Below are 13,684 nucleotides of genomic sequence, written 5' to 3' on the forward strand. Positions count from 1 at the left end.
GGCGTAGGGAATGGAACACTTGCAAAGCTGGTGCAAGTCTTTCTGGGTCTTTTCCAATGATCCTCAAGGAGACACGCACCTTTTCTCTCCTTCTGTCCTTGGTCAGTCCCATAGAAGAGCAGTTCTGAAGGCTAGCAGCCAACTTTCCTGACTGTTCCAAACAGGCCCAGCAGTGAGATGATCATAAAACTTTAGAGCTGTACGAGGTCATCCGAGACCTCCTTGCTTTGCAAAGGAGGTAGCGTTGCCAGATTTAGTAGATAAGATACAGAATGCCCAGTTCATTTGGAATTTCAAATCAATGACACCAAATTTTCAAAGTATGCCCCAGTATTGCATGGGACATCCTTCCAAAGAATTTTTCTTGTTGTTGTTTATCTGAAATTCGAATGTAACTGGGCTTCCTGTATTTTATCTGGCAACCCTGAGAAGAGAGTTATGTGCTAAGGGGGAAACAACTTAGGGTCACCCATCCAGCCAGGCCTCAAAGTTAGGTCTGCTGGTTCCCAGCTACTGCTCCCCACCCCCACCCCCACCCCCCATGCATCCGTTCCAGCTGTCAGCTTTTCACGGAAGGGGAATGCTTGCTGGGCTGGGTGCCTCAGACACCTTGTCTGCTTTACAAGGGAAGAACCGCTGTCTCCACGTCTCCAACAGGGGAAACAGCACCCACACAGCACAGGGGAGAGCTCCTGGAGGTTAGGACTACAGGGGATTTAGGTCAGAGTCCAGGCTGTCTTCCAAGTGAGGACGATCTCCCACCAGACATTTCTCTGCTCAGGTTTTCTATCTATCAAATGGGCACAATGGGACCTATTCCCAAAGGGTCCCTTTGAGGATTAGCTGAGCTGAGCAATCCCCAAAAAGCTGGTTGCTTGTCAGCTAAGGAGCACGTTTTGGGTCTCTGCAGTTTTTATCAGGACCCTTGAAGACGGCGGAGGAACTTCCGTTGCCTAGAGCTGAGAAGCTCCCCCCAAGCTCCCCCACCCCTGGCTCCCAAGGGGCTTGGGGCTGAATTCTGGCCCGGCCCACAAGACCCAGCCGAGTGGTCCGTCCCATCCTGGTTTACGGGAACTCACATCAGCGATCAATCATCCTTAATTTGTAACTGGGCAGTGTCCTGGGCCAGCCAATAGCCAAGACGGACCCCACCACACACCCTACCTCCCTGACCCTGTGGGACTATCCACGCAGTCTGCACCGAAGCCGTCCAGCGACCAGGAGTTTGGAGCAGGTTTGATGATGGGGTGGGGGTGGGGGTCGGGGTTTGGGGAGTGGGTTGTCCTCATCTCCTTTCCTCCCCCCCTCCCCGTTTCCTGCCCCCTTTTTATTTCTGAAGTTTCTTTAGGCTTGCTTCCACTGAAGACTTCTGTCCTCCCCCGGACCCCGTGCCCCTCTTTCCTGGGTGCCCCCCGCTTCCGCAGGAGCTGTGGTGCCCAGCCCCCTCTGGACTTCCCCTGTTCCCTCTGCCTCTTAGCGTCATTGTTAGGCTAAAGCAGGACTCTCTGGATGGAACAGATGGATGGAGACCCCGGCTTGGGAGGGGGAAGGAAGGGCCAGCCGGTGCCGGGAAAGGGAAGCAGTTCGGGGAAAACAAAACAGGGGGAGGAGCCTGGGAGAAGGTGGCCCGGGGAGGAGGAGAAGGGGGAGGGAATTCGCGCAGGGGGGTTAAGTCCTGGAATGGAATGGGGGCGGGCCTAGGGTGCTGGCTGGATCGAGGAGTGGAGTGGAGGCCCCCAGGGCCCCAGGGTTCGGCGCTGACAAAGTTGCTGGCTGGCTCCGCAGGTCCGGGCTGACGCCGCCGCCCAGATGGCCTCCAGGCTGACCCCGCTGACCCTCCTGCTGCTGCTGCTGCTGCTGGCTGGGGTGAGTGGCCCCTTCGAGGGGGCGGGGGGCGGGGGCTGAGGATTAACCGTTCTGGGGCCGGAGAATGAGGAGAACTCCTCTTGGGATCAGCAAGTGTGGTCGTTGCACCAGGGTCGAAGAGAGCGAGGCAAGAGCCGGGTTCTAATCCTGGCCCTCTGCCCAGCAGTTGGGGTGGCCTTGAGCAAGTCCCTTCTCCGAGCCTACCTGTGCTGGTTTATAAAGTGGAGAATAAAGCGGAAGGGTCAGAGAGGGCCAGGAGGTGGACAGTATTTTATGATCTAAGAGCAAGGGGTTGTGGCGGAGCTGTGGGGTGGGGCCCAGGCTGCTGAAACACATGTCCTTCCTGGGCCGCGCCTGTCAAAACGCCAGGAAAGGCAGCAGACACCCCTGGGTCTGGGTGGGGGCGGATCGCAGGGTGAGGTCCCAGCGGCTTGGGAGTCAGGAGGGATGTGGACGCCTGCTTTGGCTGTCTGTTCAGGCTAGTGTGCAGAAGTGCCTAAGAATCTGTAGGTGCTGCCATGATGAGCGAAGAATCTAGAATCAGAGTCAAATCAGCTTCCATGAGACTCTGGGCTAGCTACTATCTCAGCTTCCATTTCTTTTATCAGTGAATTGGGATAATATGTGCTTTCTCAACTCAGAAACCATGACGTTGGGGGCGCCTGGGTGGCACAGCGGTTAGGCGGCTGCCTTCGGCTCAGGGCGTGATCCCGGCATTATGGGATCGAGCCCCACATCAGGCTTCTCTGCTATGAGCCTGCTTCTTCCTCTCCCACTCCCCCTGCTTGTGTTCCCTCTCTTGCTGGCTGTCTCTATCTCTGTCAAATAAATAAATAAAATCTTAAAAAAAAAAAAGAAAGAAAGAAACCATGACGTTGGGGCTGGATAATTCATTATAAGGGGCTATCCTGTGCCTTGTAGGATGTTCTGCCGAATCCCAGTTTCCATCCACTTGATGCCAGTAACATCTCTTTCCTACCCCCCAATCCCCTCCGCTCCCCTATGATAACCCAAAATGCCTCCAGACAGTGCCAGAAGTCCCTGGGGATTAAAATTGTCTCTGATTGAGAGCCACTGGTCTATACTATTTCTTCCTCCCTTCCTGCCTCCTCCCTTCCTTCCTCCTATCCCCTTCCGACTCACTCCCCTTTCCTTCCTTCCTTCCTTCCTTCCTTCCTTCCTTCCTTCCTTCCTTCCTTCCTTTTGGAATGCGGATGGTTTCCTATACCCACTAATGGCTTGCAACCCACAATTGGAAAAACCACTATTCCCATGCAGAGGTCACAAGCTCAAATATCTCTACTGGCGTGACGGGTGAGCCAAGACAGGGAGATACTTAAAGAAATTGCAAGAACATAGATAAATGGTCAGGGCGCCTGGGTGGCTCAGCCATTGGGCGTCTGCCTTTGGCTCAGGTCATGATCCCAGGGTCCTGGGATCCAGCCCCGCATCGGGATCCAGCCCCGCATCGGGCTCCCTGCTCAGCGGGAAGCCTGCTTCTCCCTCTCACACTCCCCTTGCTTGTGTTCCCTCTCTCGCTGTCTCTCTTTGTCAAAATAAATAAATGAGATCTTTAAAAAAAAAAAAAAGGCTAGTTGGCTTAAAAAAAAAAAAAAAGAGCATAGATAAATGGCAATGGACCCTAGGCTCCAAAGTTTGGGAAACAGCTTCCCTATGGCAGTGATTCCTCAGAAATAACAGAGTCCCTGCCTGCTCCTTACCTCTGCCTCCACCCCCACTGCTCCCGCGTTGCCCCTTCTCTGGAGGAACTAGCAGGTGGCAGCTTCAGAGCAGCTCCCCTACCCACCAGGCTCTCTCAGCAATCATTCTCTGGTGCAGGACATTTTCCACATCCCCACCTTCCCTGCCTGCTTTGAGTGTTTGAGGGGACTGTGCTTCATGGTAGGAAAAATGAAACTCAGTTTCTTGAACCACAGGTTAGAGCCTCTTCAGATGTGAATGTTACCAGCCCCAACTCGACGGCAGAGAGCTGGCAAGAAGAAAGCGAAGGACAGATCCGGGAGGGAGCGCTCACCGAGAATCGATCCGTTGAACACACCGTGGACTCTTCCACCTTGTTGACAGTCCCCTCGACCGTCATAACACCCAGTACCACTCTTGAACCCACTACTGAGCCCTTCATCCAGTCCACCGTTGAACCCATCCAGCCCACCACTGAGCCCCTCTGCCCAGAGCCTGTCACTTTCTGCTCTGACGTGGAGAGTCCCTGGGCAGAGTCCCAGCTGAGGGAGGCTTTGATAGACTTCTCTGTGAAGCTCTACCATGCTTTCTCAGCAACGAAGAAGGCAGAGACCAACATGGCCTTCTCTCCATTCAGCATTGCCAGCCTCCTAACCCAGGTCCTGCTTGGTAAGAACCTAAGTTCTCTCCAAGTTATATGCGGAACCTTCCCATGAGGGTCCCCAACCCAGATGCCTGCAAAGCCATGCTTCGAGGAGAAGGCTACAGAACTGGGCTATGTTTGGGGGGGAGGGTGAACATTCATTTATTCCTTCATTTAACAGTGATCTAAGAGGCACCATTGCTTATGAAACCCCATGGACCACACAGGAACACATAACACAGGGTCCTGGTCCCCAGCCGTGTGCCAGGGTAAGGCAACAAGGAAGACGAAACCATAAGTGATAGACAGAGAGTAGAATCCTGCTAATGCTGCTGACTGGCTGTGTGACCTTGGCAGGTTACTTAACGTCTCTGAGCCTGAGTCCGCAGGTGTGAAATGGAGATGGTTGTACTTACTAAAAAGAAAGCAGAGAGTTTAGTGCTTAGAGGGAGGTCAAAAAATGTTTAGAGGCTTAATCCCCTGCCTTCCTGAGAGATGTTGTTAAGTCCCATGGGATAAACCTCTACCCACACTCTCCAGTTAGGACAACCCAAACTGCCAGATGTCCCCTGGAGGCACATTTCCATTGATTGGCTTTGGCATATTTCTTTATTGCCCAGAAGGGATGGCTTGACTCTTGTCTCCCTTCTCCACTTAACTCTGCGATCTTGAGTGGAGTAGATCATTACTCTCTTAAACTTCAGGTTCCTCGTCTGCAAACACGGAGAGTAAACACCCTTCTGTGAAAGGGTTCTTGTAGAGATTCAGTGAGCTAATGCGGGGTGACCCTGGAACCAAGTAAGTGCTCTGTAAATTTCATCTATTACCGCATGGAAGATGAGCGCGATAGATACTTAACAATGGATAACGGAAAGGGTACTGAATGTCTATCCTCTTGTGTGGTCCTCTGATTTCTCCTCTTCATAGTGAGCTAGTGTCCCTGCCTAGGGGCTAACCCCTTTGCAAACCCAAACCAACTACGTCATCATTCATGTGGAACAGGCAGTGATTGGACGAGGCTTTCAGTGACCTGTGGGGTTAAAACTAGGTAGAAAACGGAGGAGATAATTCAAAGCCCCGGAAAAGCCTAACTGTGATGGTTCATAATTCCCCCGCCCCTTTCCTTCGGACCTATAGATTGTCTTCAGAAACAGTCGTCCCGGCTCTGATGATTTGTGATCCACTCCATACCAGGAACCAACCCCCCACTCCGCCGACCCATTCCAGCCTGGTCCTTCCATCCTAGTCCTGAATGGCAGGAGTCGAGTCCCATCACGCACATGCCCTACCCCAGCCCCGCCCTGCAGTTTTTCCTCATTTCTGCCCTTTGTTGCAGGGGCTGGGAACAGCACCAAGAGAAACCTGGAGAGCCTCCTGTCCTACCCTGAGGACTTCGCCTGTGTCCACCAGGCCCTGAAGACTTTCACCTCCAAAGGCTTCACCACAGTCTCTCAGATCTTCCACAGCCCAGGTGAGCACCCCGGGAAAGGGCTGCAGCTGCCGAGAAGGATTTTGAGAGGATTCTGAGGGGGACCCGACCCTGGGGAAAGAGGACAGAGGGAATGTTAGAGCTAGAGTGTCGGGGACAGACTGCAGAGCAGGTCAGGGCCTCCGCAAGGATGCCCTTTGGCTCCAGCAGTTGGATGGTTCCCCTGGTGAGACCTTAGGCAAGTCATTTTCACTCATCAGCTCTGGTTAGAATAAGAACGTCCTTCTGCATTCACTCACAGATAGAACCAGAGAGCTCAGGATAAACAATGTTTGTTAACCTGGGTCAGGGGAGTCTTGAGACTTCTAGTGTTTTTACTTCTGTGTTCTATGAAGTTGTGGTCATTTACCTATACTGTATTATTAAGTATGTAATAAGATTAATAAGCTTCCAAAATGACCTGATACAGTTATTTTCAAATTTTCTTCCCCAGAGCCCTGGGGTTCTGCTGAGCTGCTTCAGGAGTCACGGTGGGAGTTGAGGGGGATGGGGAGGCTGAATGGGGTGCGGGGGGACCACTTCCTGTGGGAGGCAGATGGAGCCAGGTTAAAAGAGCCAGGGCCCTTTTAACCATGGGCTTCAGATATGACTATTTCAGGACAGTTCTGCTCCTTGCAAAGGTTTGAAAGCTACGGATCTAGTTTGCCCCTCTTCTTTATTTTATTTATTTATTTTTAAAAGATTTTATTTATTTATTTGTCAGAGAGAGAGAGAGAGCACAGCAGGAGGAGCGGTAGGCAGAGGGAGAAGCAGACTCCACATCAGGTCCCTCTTTGGGACTTGATCCCGGGACCCTGGGATCATGACCTGAGCCGAAGGTAGACACTTAACCAACTGAGCCACCCAGGCATCCCTGGCGCCTTTCTTTAAAGGGAAAAACATTTTTTCCCTCTGTGTGTGTGTGTGTGTGTGTTTTTTAACTATGAAAGCAATATTCATTCATTGTGGAAAACAGAAAACACAGGGAAGAAGAAGAGGAAGAAGAAGAAGAAGAAGAGGAAGAAGAAGAAGAAGGAGGAGGAGGAGGAGGAGGAAGAGGAGGGAGAGGAGAAGGGGGAAGGGAGGGGAAGGGGAAGGGGAAGAAGAAGAAGAAGGAGAAGAAGGAGGAGGAGGAGGAAGAGGAGGAGGAGGAGGAAGAGGAGGGAGAGGAGAAGGGGGAAGGGAGGGGAAGGGGAAGGGGAAGAAGAAGAAGAAGGAGAAGAAGGAGAAGGAGGAGGAGGAGGAGGAAGAGGAGGAGGAGGAGGAAGAGGAGGGAGAGGAGAAGGGGGAAGGGAGGGGAGGGGGAGGGGAAGAAGAAGAAGAAGAAGAAGAAGAAGGAGGAGGAGGAGGAGGAGGAGGAGGAGGAGGAGGAGGAAGAGGAGGGAGAGGAGAAGGGGGAAGGGAGGGGAGGGGGAGGGGAAGAAGAAGAAGAAGGAGAAGAAGGAGGAGGAGAAACAACAAAGGAAACTCATCTATCAGCCCATTCTCTTAAAAAAATACCCTCTTTTAGAGATGGGAAAAATCTGTGTCAGAGATGTTCGAGAAACACTGCATTAACTTATTTGCTATAAATCAACTTAATCCTCTGTCTTGCTAGATTGGTAGAAAATGCGACTGCGTTCAATATTATCTATGTAGTCCAGGAAAAAGTTCTGTTTCAGTGGACTTGACCTTTGGAGAACAAAAGCCAGGAAGTCTTGCCATGAATTTCCACTGAGGCCGAGAAGCAGAGTGGGTTCCCTGCTGAATTAAGGGAAGAAACCAGGGAAAACACTGGCAAATGGAAATTAGTATCTCAGAGAGTTATTTCGCCAAGCCACAGGTGCGTGGCAAGGAGAGGCAGCAGAGCCTGGAAGGGTCCTGCCCTCGGTCCGAGGCTTGCTTCCTCGGGGCCTCAGCGGCCCGGCTGGATCTGTAAGAGGAGGGGATGGGACCCCAGCTCCAGTCTGCTGTGTAAGCTGAAAGCAGTAGCAAACAGGGTCCCTCCCAAAGCCTGCTCTTAGAAGGGAGAGGATGTTCGGGGGACTCATGCCTCCCTCTCTCCACCTGCCTCCTTCCCCCAGACCTGGTCATAAGGGACGGCTTTGTGAATGCCTCTCAGAGCCTATATGGCAGCAGCCCCAGAGTCCTGGGAAATGACAGTGATGTCAACACGGAGCTCATCAACGCCTGGGTGGCAGAGAAGACGAACAACAAGATCACGCAGCTGCTGGAAAGTCTGCCCTCTGACACCCGTCTTGTCCTCCTCAACGCTGTCTACCTGAGTGGTAAGGGAGCCCCGGACCCGGTGGTCTTTCCATCCCGCGTCCTTTCTGTCCTCTTGGCTTCAAAGCCCACGAAACCCTGAGTTCAGCTGGATCCGTTGAGCCTCTCCCACCCCTTGCCAATGGGGCTTTCCGCTCCTCTTCACCCTTGTGCACCTGTTACAGTCACCCTCCTTCCCCTTCCCTCCAGCCAAGTGGAAGACAGTATTTGATCCAAAAAGAACCTCGATGGAGCCCTTTTACCTCAAATCCTCTGTAATCAAAGCGATGATGATGAACAGCAAGAAATACCCCGTGGCCCATTTCACGGACGCGACCTTGAAGGCCAAGGTACGTTCTTGGCCCCTCCCACTCTTGTTTCAGAGCCTCTGGCGGGTCCTGATGTCTTTCCTGCTATGGCCCCATCAGTTTGGGGTATGCCCTTACAAATGCATCATTTCTACTCCTTCCATCTATATTTCTACTCCATCTTTTCTGCTTCTCCCCTCTCTAGCTTGGCCGAGGCAGGCATTGTTTATTTTAGGCTGGAAAGCGGGATTCTAAAGTTTCTTCATCTCTACTGCGTCCAATGGCCAAGAGTGAGTCTGTTCATCTGTATCTCTTTCCTGTCAACCCACCAGGAGCCCCTGGTGGCTTAGTAAGTCCTGTGTGTATGTGTGTGTCTGTGTGCAGCGTGCGAACGTAGGTGTTCCCGGGGCCGGGTAGGTGTAGACGTGTGCGGGAGGTGTTTGTGAGGCATGGGGTAAATGGCTTACGTTCCTTTGCAGAAATTGAACAGTAGAATTGCAGCGGAGGGGGAGGGAGGGAAGATTGACGGTGGAGCCCAGCAGATTCTACTTATTTGTAGATATATCTAGATATTTCTGCCTTGTTAGGACAGCAAGACAGAGATTTAGGAGATAGAAAACAATGGGAGAATACCTAGTGATTTAGTGCCAGGCTTGTTCCACTTTGGGAAGGAGCTTTCCCTAACTTTTCCCTCTGCCTGGACCCTTTCTCACTCAGATTTCCACATAACTTGTTCCTTTTGTGGACCTGGATGTCCGGTCAAAGGTCAGCTTGATGGCGAGAACGTCCCCCTTCTTAAAGTAGCCCCCCCCACCCTGAAACATTGCCCTCGTTGATTATATTCATGGTACTTCTCATTATCTGAAATTAGGTTGTTTATTTGCTTATTTTATTACAAATTGTTTTTCTCCCTGAAATATTGTCTCTCCCCTCGGGAACAGAAACCTTACCTGCCTTGTTTCCTATCCCTGGAGTCTAGAACAATGCCACATATAATAAGTGCTCATTATATGTTTGCTGAATAAATGAATGAATTCATTGGAGGGTCGGAAAGGGTATAAGCAACCCACTTAGGGGTGGCCAGGAAGGCTTCAGAGAGGAGGTTACCTCTGACCATTCTTAAGCATTCATGCACCTTTCCACCCACCCATCTATGCCTATCCAGTGTAGTTGATCACTCACAACTAACAGAACCAGAGTGGCATGGGTGAGTGTAATATACTTGATTTTCTTTTAAGCATGTCAGCTACCCATCAGAGCTGAATTACAGCCCTGCTTGGCCATATCTTCCAAGCACCGAAAGCCCACTGTGAAATAAAAGTTAAATTCAAAGAGTAAATCAACTTTCCATCAACATCTCAGTATCCTTCTCACATTTAATTACTTTTTGCTTCAAAGCATAAAGCTAGTATGTCTGATTCTCTTAAAAATTATAAGCGCTATTTTGAATAACAGACACACAGATTACCTTCAGTTTACCCTGATGTTAATACTACAGAGCTGGGGGACACCCGGGTGGCTCAGTCATTTATGTGTCTGCCTTCAGCTCAGGTCATGATCCCGGGGTCTTGGGATCGAGCCCCACATGGGGCACCCTGCTCAACAGGCAGTCTGCTTTCCCCTCTCCCTTTGACCCTCCCCCATGCTCACGCTCTCATATGCTCTCTCTCTCTCTCAAAAAGCGAATTAAAAAAAAAAAATACCATGGAGGTGATTTACTTTGTCATACCCATAAATCCTTCCGGGACTTAAGAACATTTCCCCAATTAAGGAGGTTAGATTTACCATCTCCAGTATGTGAGGGTGACTGGCTGGAAAAGTCAAGACCACAATGTGGTAATCTTTTGGTCAGAGATTCAAGGTCTGTACACAGGACCTATTGGCACTATTGACATCTTGGGTTAGATAATTCTTTGTTAGGGGGACGATCCTGGGCGTTGTGTAGGATTTAGCATCATCCCTGTGTTCTACCCACTAGATACCAGCAGCCCTGTGAGTCCCCTCTCCTCCAGTTGTGAGAACCAAAATGTCTCTAGACCTTGTCAAGGATCCACTGGGGGCAAATTCACCCTGGGTTGAGAACCCCTATATATTAGACCCATGGGTCCCGTACCCGTGTCATACTTTTGTCTGACCACCAGTTGGAAGTCCTTTTAATGGCAAGCTTGAAAGGTAGGCTAGGATCGGCTTGTCCACAATCTTGAATGCCACACTAAGAGATTTATGCTTAATATCGTAGGCAGTAAAGACCCATCAGAATTCTTTAAAAGGACTGGGGTCCCTAGCTGGCTTGGTTGGTAGAGCATGAGACTCTTAATCTTGGCATCGTGGGTTCAAACTCCACATTGGGTATAGAGATTACTTATTTTATTTGAGAGAGAGAGTGCGCGTGCACACATGCATGAGTTAGGGGAAGGGCAGAGGCAGAGGAAGAAGCAGGCTCCCCGATGCAGGGCTCCATCCCAGGACCCTGGGATCATGACCTAAGCCGAAGGCAGCCGCTCAACCAACTGAGCCACCCAGGCGCCCCTGCATGTTACATGTTTTATGCACAGCACACTGGAAGGGAAAGAACAGGGCTCAGAGAGATCAGATCCCTTGCCTCTATTACGTAGGTAGTCAGTGGTAGAGTCAGGGTGTAGTCCTCGGCCTGTGTGATCAGAAAGCCATTCTTGTTCCTCCGTATCTCATGTGCACGGAGTTAGACCAGCACCGTTCACCCAGCAGGCATCCCCATTTTGTCACAAAGCTTGGGAGCCCCGGTGCAGCTGCAGCTTATTGCAATAGCACGGACGGAGACGCAGACTGAAGATAGGCCTTGAGACATAAGGGGTGGGATCCAGGAGAGCTGGGGTAGGAAGATGGATACAGCACATCTCTTGTTCTCCAGGTGGGGCAGCTGCAGCTCTCCCACAACCTGAGCTTGGTGATCCTGGTGCCCCAGAGCACGAAACACCATCTCGAGGACCTGGAGAAGTCTCTCAACCCCACTGTCTTCAAGGCCATCATGAAGAAGCTGGAGATGAGCAAGTTCCAGCCCACCCTCCTGACGCTGCCCCGCATCAAAGTGAAGAGCACCCAGGACATGCTGATCGTCATGGAGAAACTGAGTGAGCCCTGGCGGCTCGGGGTGGGGGTGGGGGTGTCCTGAAAGTGTGGTTTAGCACTCTCTAGAGTATTTTATACACCCGTAATCTCAGGTCGTTCCTCAGTCCTGTGGGTTAGAGGGGCAGATGCTATTATCCCATTGGACCATTGAGGAAAGAGAGACTCGAAGTCTACCTGACTTACCCATGATCCCTTGAGCTAGTTAGAAGTGAGCAAGAACACCAACCCAGGTATCCAGCTCGACTACTTCCACCGTGGTTCATTGTGACAAGGACACTGGGACAGATGGCCGGGATGGGTCGTAGACGTTCATTCCCCGGGGACCTTTCAAAACACTCAGCCACCCCATGGACTATGCAAGAAGCTATCTGGATAATACAGTCTGGATGCTTCTGAGTTCGGAGGAGGCAACACTCTATTACCTAACCTTTGGCCTCACTTCCTGATCTTGACCTCATGTCCAGATATATCACCGCATTTCCTGTTACAGAACTTGATCCCCTAACAGGTGAATTGTTTCCTAGTATAGGACATTACGCCCTTGTATATGACCTCATTTGATAACACATAACCTCTTTCTGATGTATGACCTCACTTCTTAGGTCCTTGGAAACAAGGACATCATTTTCAGGGTTCTCTGGGGTGTGGGGCAAGCCCTGTCTTCATAGAAGGTGGTGTTTGGAGTGAAGGTGGGCCCACTGACAGAAGACCCCATGAACTGTACCAGAAGGCACAATATATAATGTGACAAGCAAGGGAGGAGGACAAAGAGAATACTGGGACTTGGGACCACCCCAGAACGTTTGGGACAAATGTCTCCAGTAGCAGAGGACTTTGTGCTGGTCTTCTTTTTCTTTTTCTTTTTTTAAAGTAATCTCTACACCCAGCGTGGGGCTCGAACTCACAACCCTGAGATCAAGAGTCGCGTGCTCTCCCGAGCACCCCCTGCTGGTCTCTGACTCCTTGTTTCTGTCTGGTTATGCTCTAGAATTCTTTGACTTTCTTTACGACATCAACCTGTGTGGGCTGACAGAGGACATGGATCTTCAGGTTTCTGCGATGCAACACCAGACCACGCTCGAGCTGACGGAGTCGGGCGTGGAGGCTGCGGCGGCCTCGGCCGTTTCCGTGGCCCGCAATTTGCTGGTCTTCGAAGTGCAGCAGCCCTTCCTCTTCCTGCTCTGGGACCAGCGGCACAGGTTCCCTGTCTTCATGGGGCGGGTGTATGACCCCCGGGTCTGAGACCCACAGGGCACCAGGCTGAGGCAAGCCGTCCCCCTCAAGCCTCGCTCTTCCAGTGGCAGCCCTGCCTGGACTTGCCCCCTAGCCACCTCCCGCCCCGGGTGTCCCCTGCTCTCCACGTGAAGGGCTCCCTCGGGGTCTGGTGAAGGGACCTGCTTCTATCATCCCTTCTCTGTGGCTCCCCAAAGCACTTTTTACAGCTTCCTCTGGTTCAAGTTCACCAGACTCTACAAATAAAACCCAGCAGACCATGACTTCCTCTCTTACTTACCTTCCAATTTTAGAGGACAAGGGCAGCCAGGGCCCCTGTATCAGTTAGTATTGCCGTGTAACAAGTCACTCTAAACTAAGTGGCTTAAAATAGCAACCATTTGTTTATTTCATGTAAGTCTCAGGATTGGCTGAGGGGTCTCGCTGATCTGGTTAGACCTGGCTTTTCTTCCCTGGGCTTGCTCATGCATCTGTCATAGCTGGGGGTGACTGATCTATAATGACCTCAACTGGGACACCTTGGCTCTCCTCTGCATGTCTCCTGCATCCTTCCAGCAGGCTACCCTGCAATGAGAGCTCCAAGAAAAGCCTCAGAAAGGGGAGTCTTTTTTTTTTTTTTAAGATTTTATTTATTTATTTATTTATTTGACAGAGAAAGAGCGCAGGCAGGGGGAGCGGCAGGCAGAGGGAGAGGGAGAAGCAGGCTCCCTGCCGAGTGGGGAGGCCGATGCAGGGCTCAATCTCAGGACCCTGAGATCATGACCAAGCCGAAGGCGGACGCCCAACCGACTGAGCTGCCCAGGGGCCCCAGGAGAGAGAATCTTAAGCAGTCTCCATGCTCAGCACACAGCCCGGTGCAGGGCTCGATCTCACGACCCTGAGATCATGACCTGAGCCAAAACCAAGAGTCAGACGCTTAACTGACTTAGCCACCCAGGTGCCCCGGGGCCCTGCATTTATCGCAGTCCCCGTGTCCCTTGTCTGCAACAACTATGATAGTAACAGCAGTCATTAATGTTGTTGGGAACTTACATGGGCAGCCTGGCACGAGGCTTGCAGACCTTTGCTCCTCTCTACGTCATATGGAAAACTCGGCAAGGGGAGGTGTTGCTC

The 13,684-nt window shown here is 51.4% G+C and overlaps 1 protein-coding gene across 1 annotated transcript; it reads left to right on the forward strand.

The window, feature by feature from the left end:
• Window positions 1-1,078: 1,078 nt before the first annotated feature.
• On the forward strand, window positions 1,079-12,834 carry SERPING1 (serpin family G member 1). Its single transcript, XM_045786710.2, has 8 exons — window positions 1,079-1,234; window positions 1,786-1,866; window positions 3,804-4,236; window positions 5,547-5,681; window positions 7,742-7,945; window positions 8,133-8,272; window positions 11,121-11,340; window positions 12,327-12,834. Exons 2-8 carry the CDS (start codon window positions 1,810-1,812, stop codon window positions 12,578-12,580), a joined length of 1,443 nt encoding a protein of 480 aa, XP_045642666.2. The 5' UTR covers window positions 1,079-1,234; window positions 1,786-1,809; the 3' UTR covers window positions 12,581-12,834.
• Window positions 12,835-13,684: the final 850 nt, after the last annotated feature.

This window comes from Ursus americanus, chromosome 24, assembly GCF_024610735.1.
Source record: "Ursus americanus isolate L20-20 chromosome 24, mUrsAme1.1.p, whole genome shotgun sequence".
Classification (NCBI taxonomy): Eukaryota; Metazoa; Chordata; class Mammalia; order Carnivora; family Ursidae; genus Ursus; species Ursus americanus.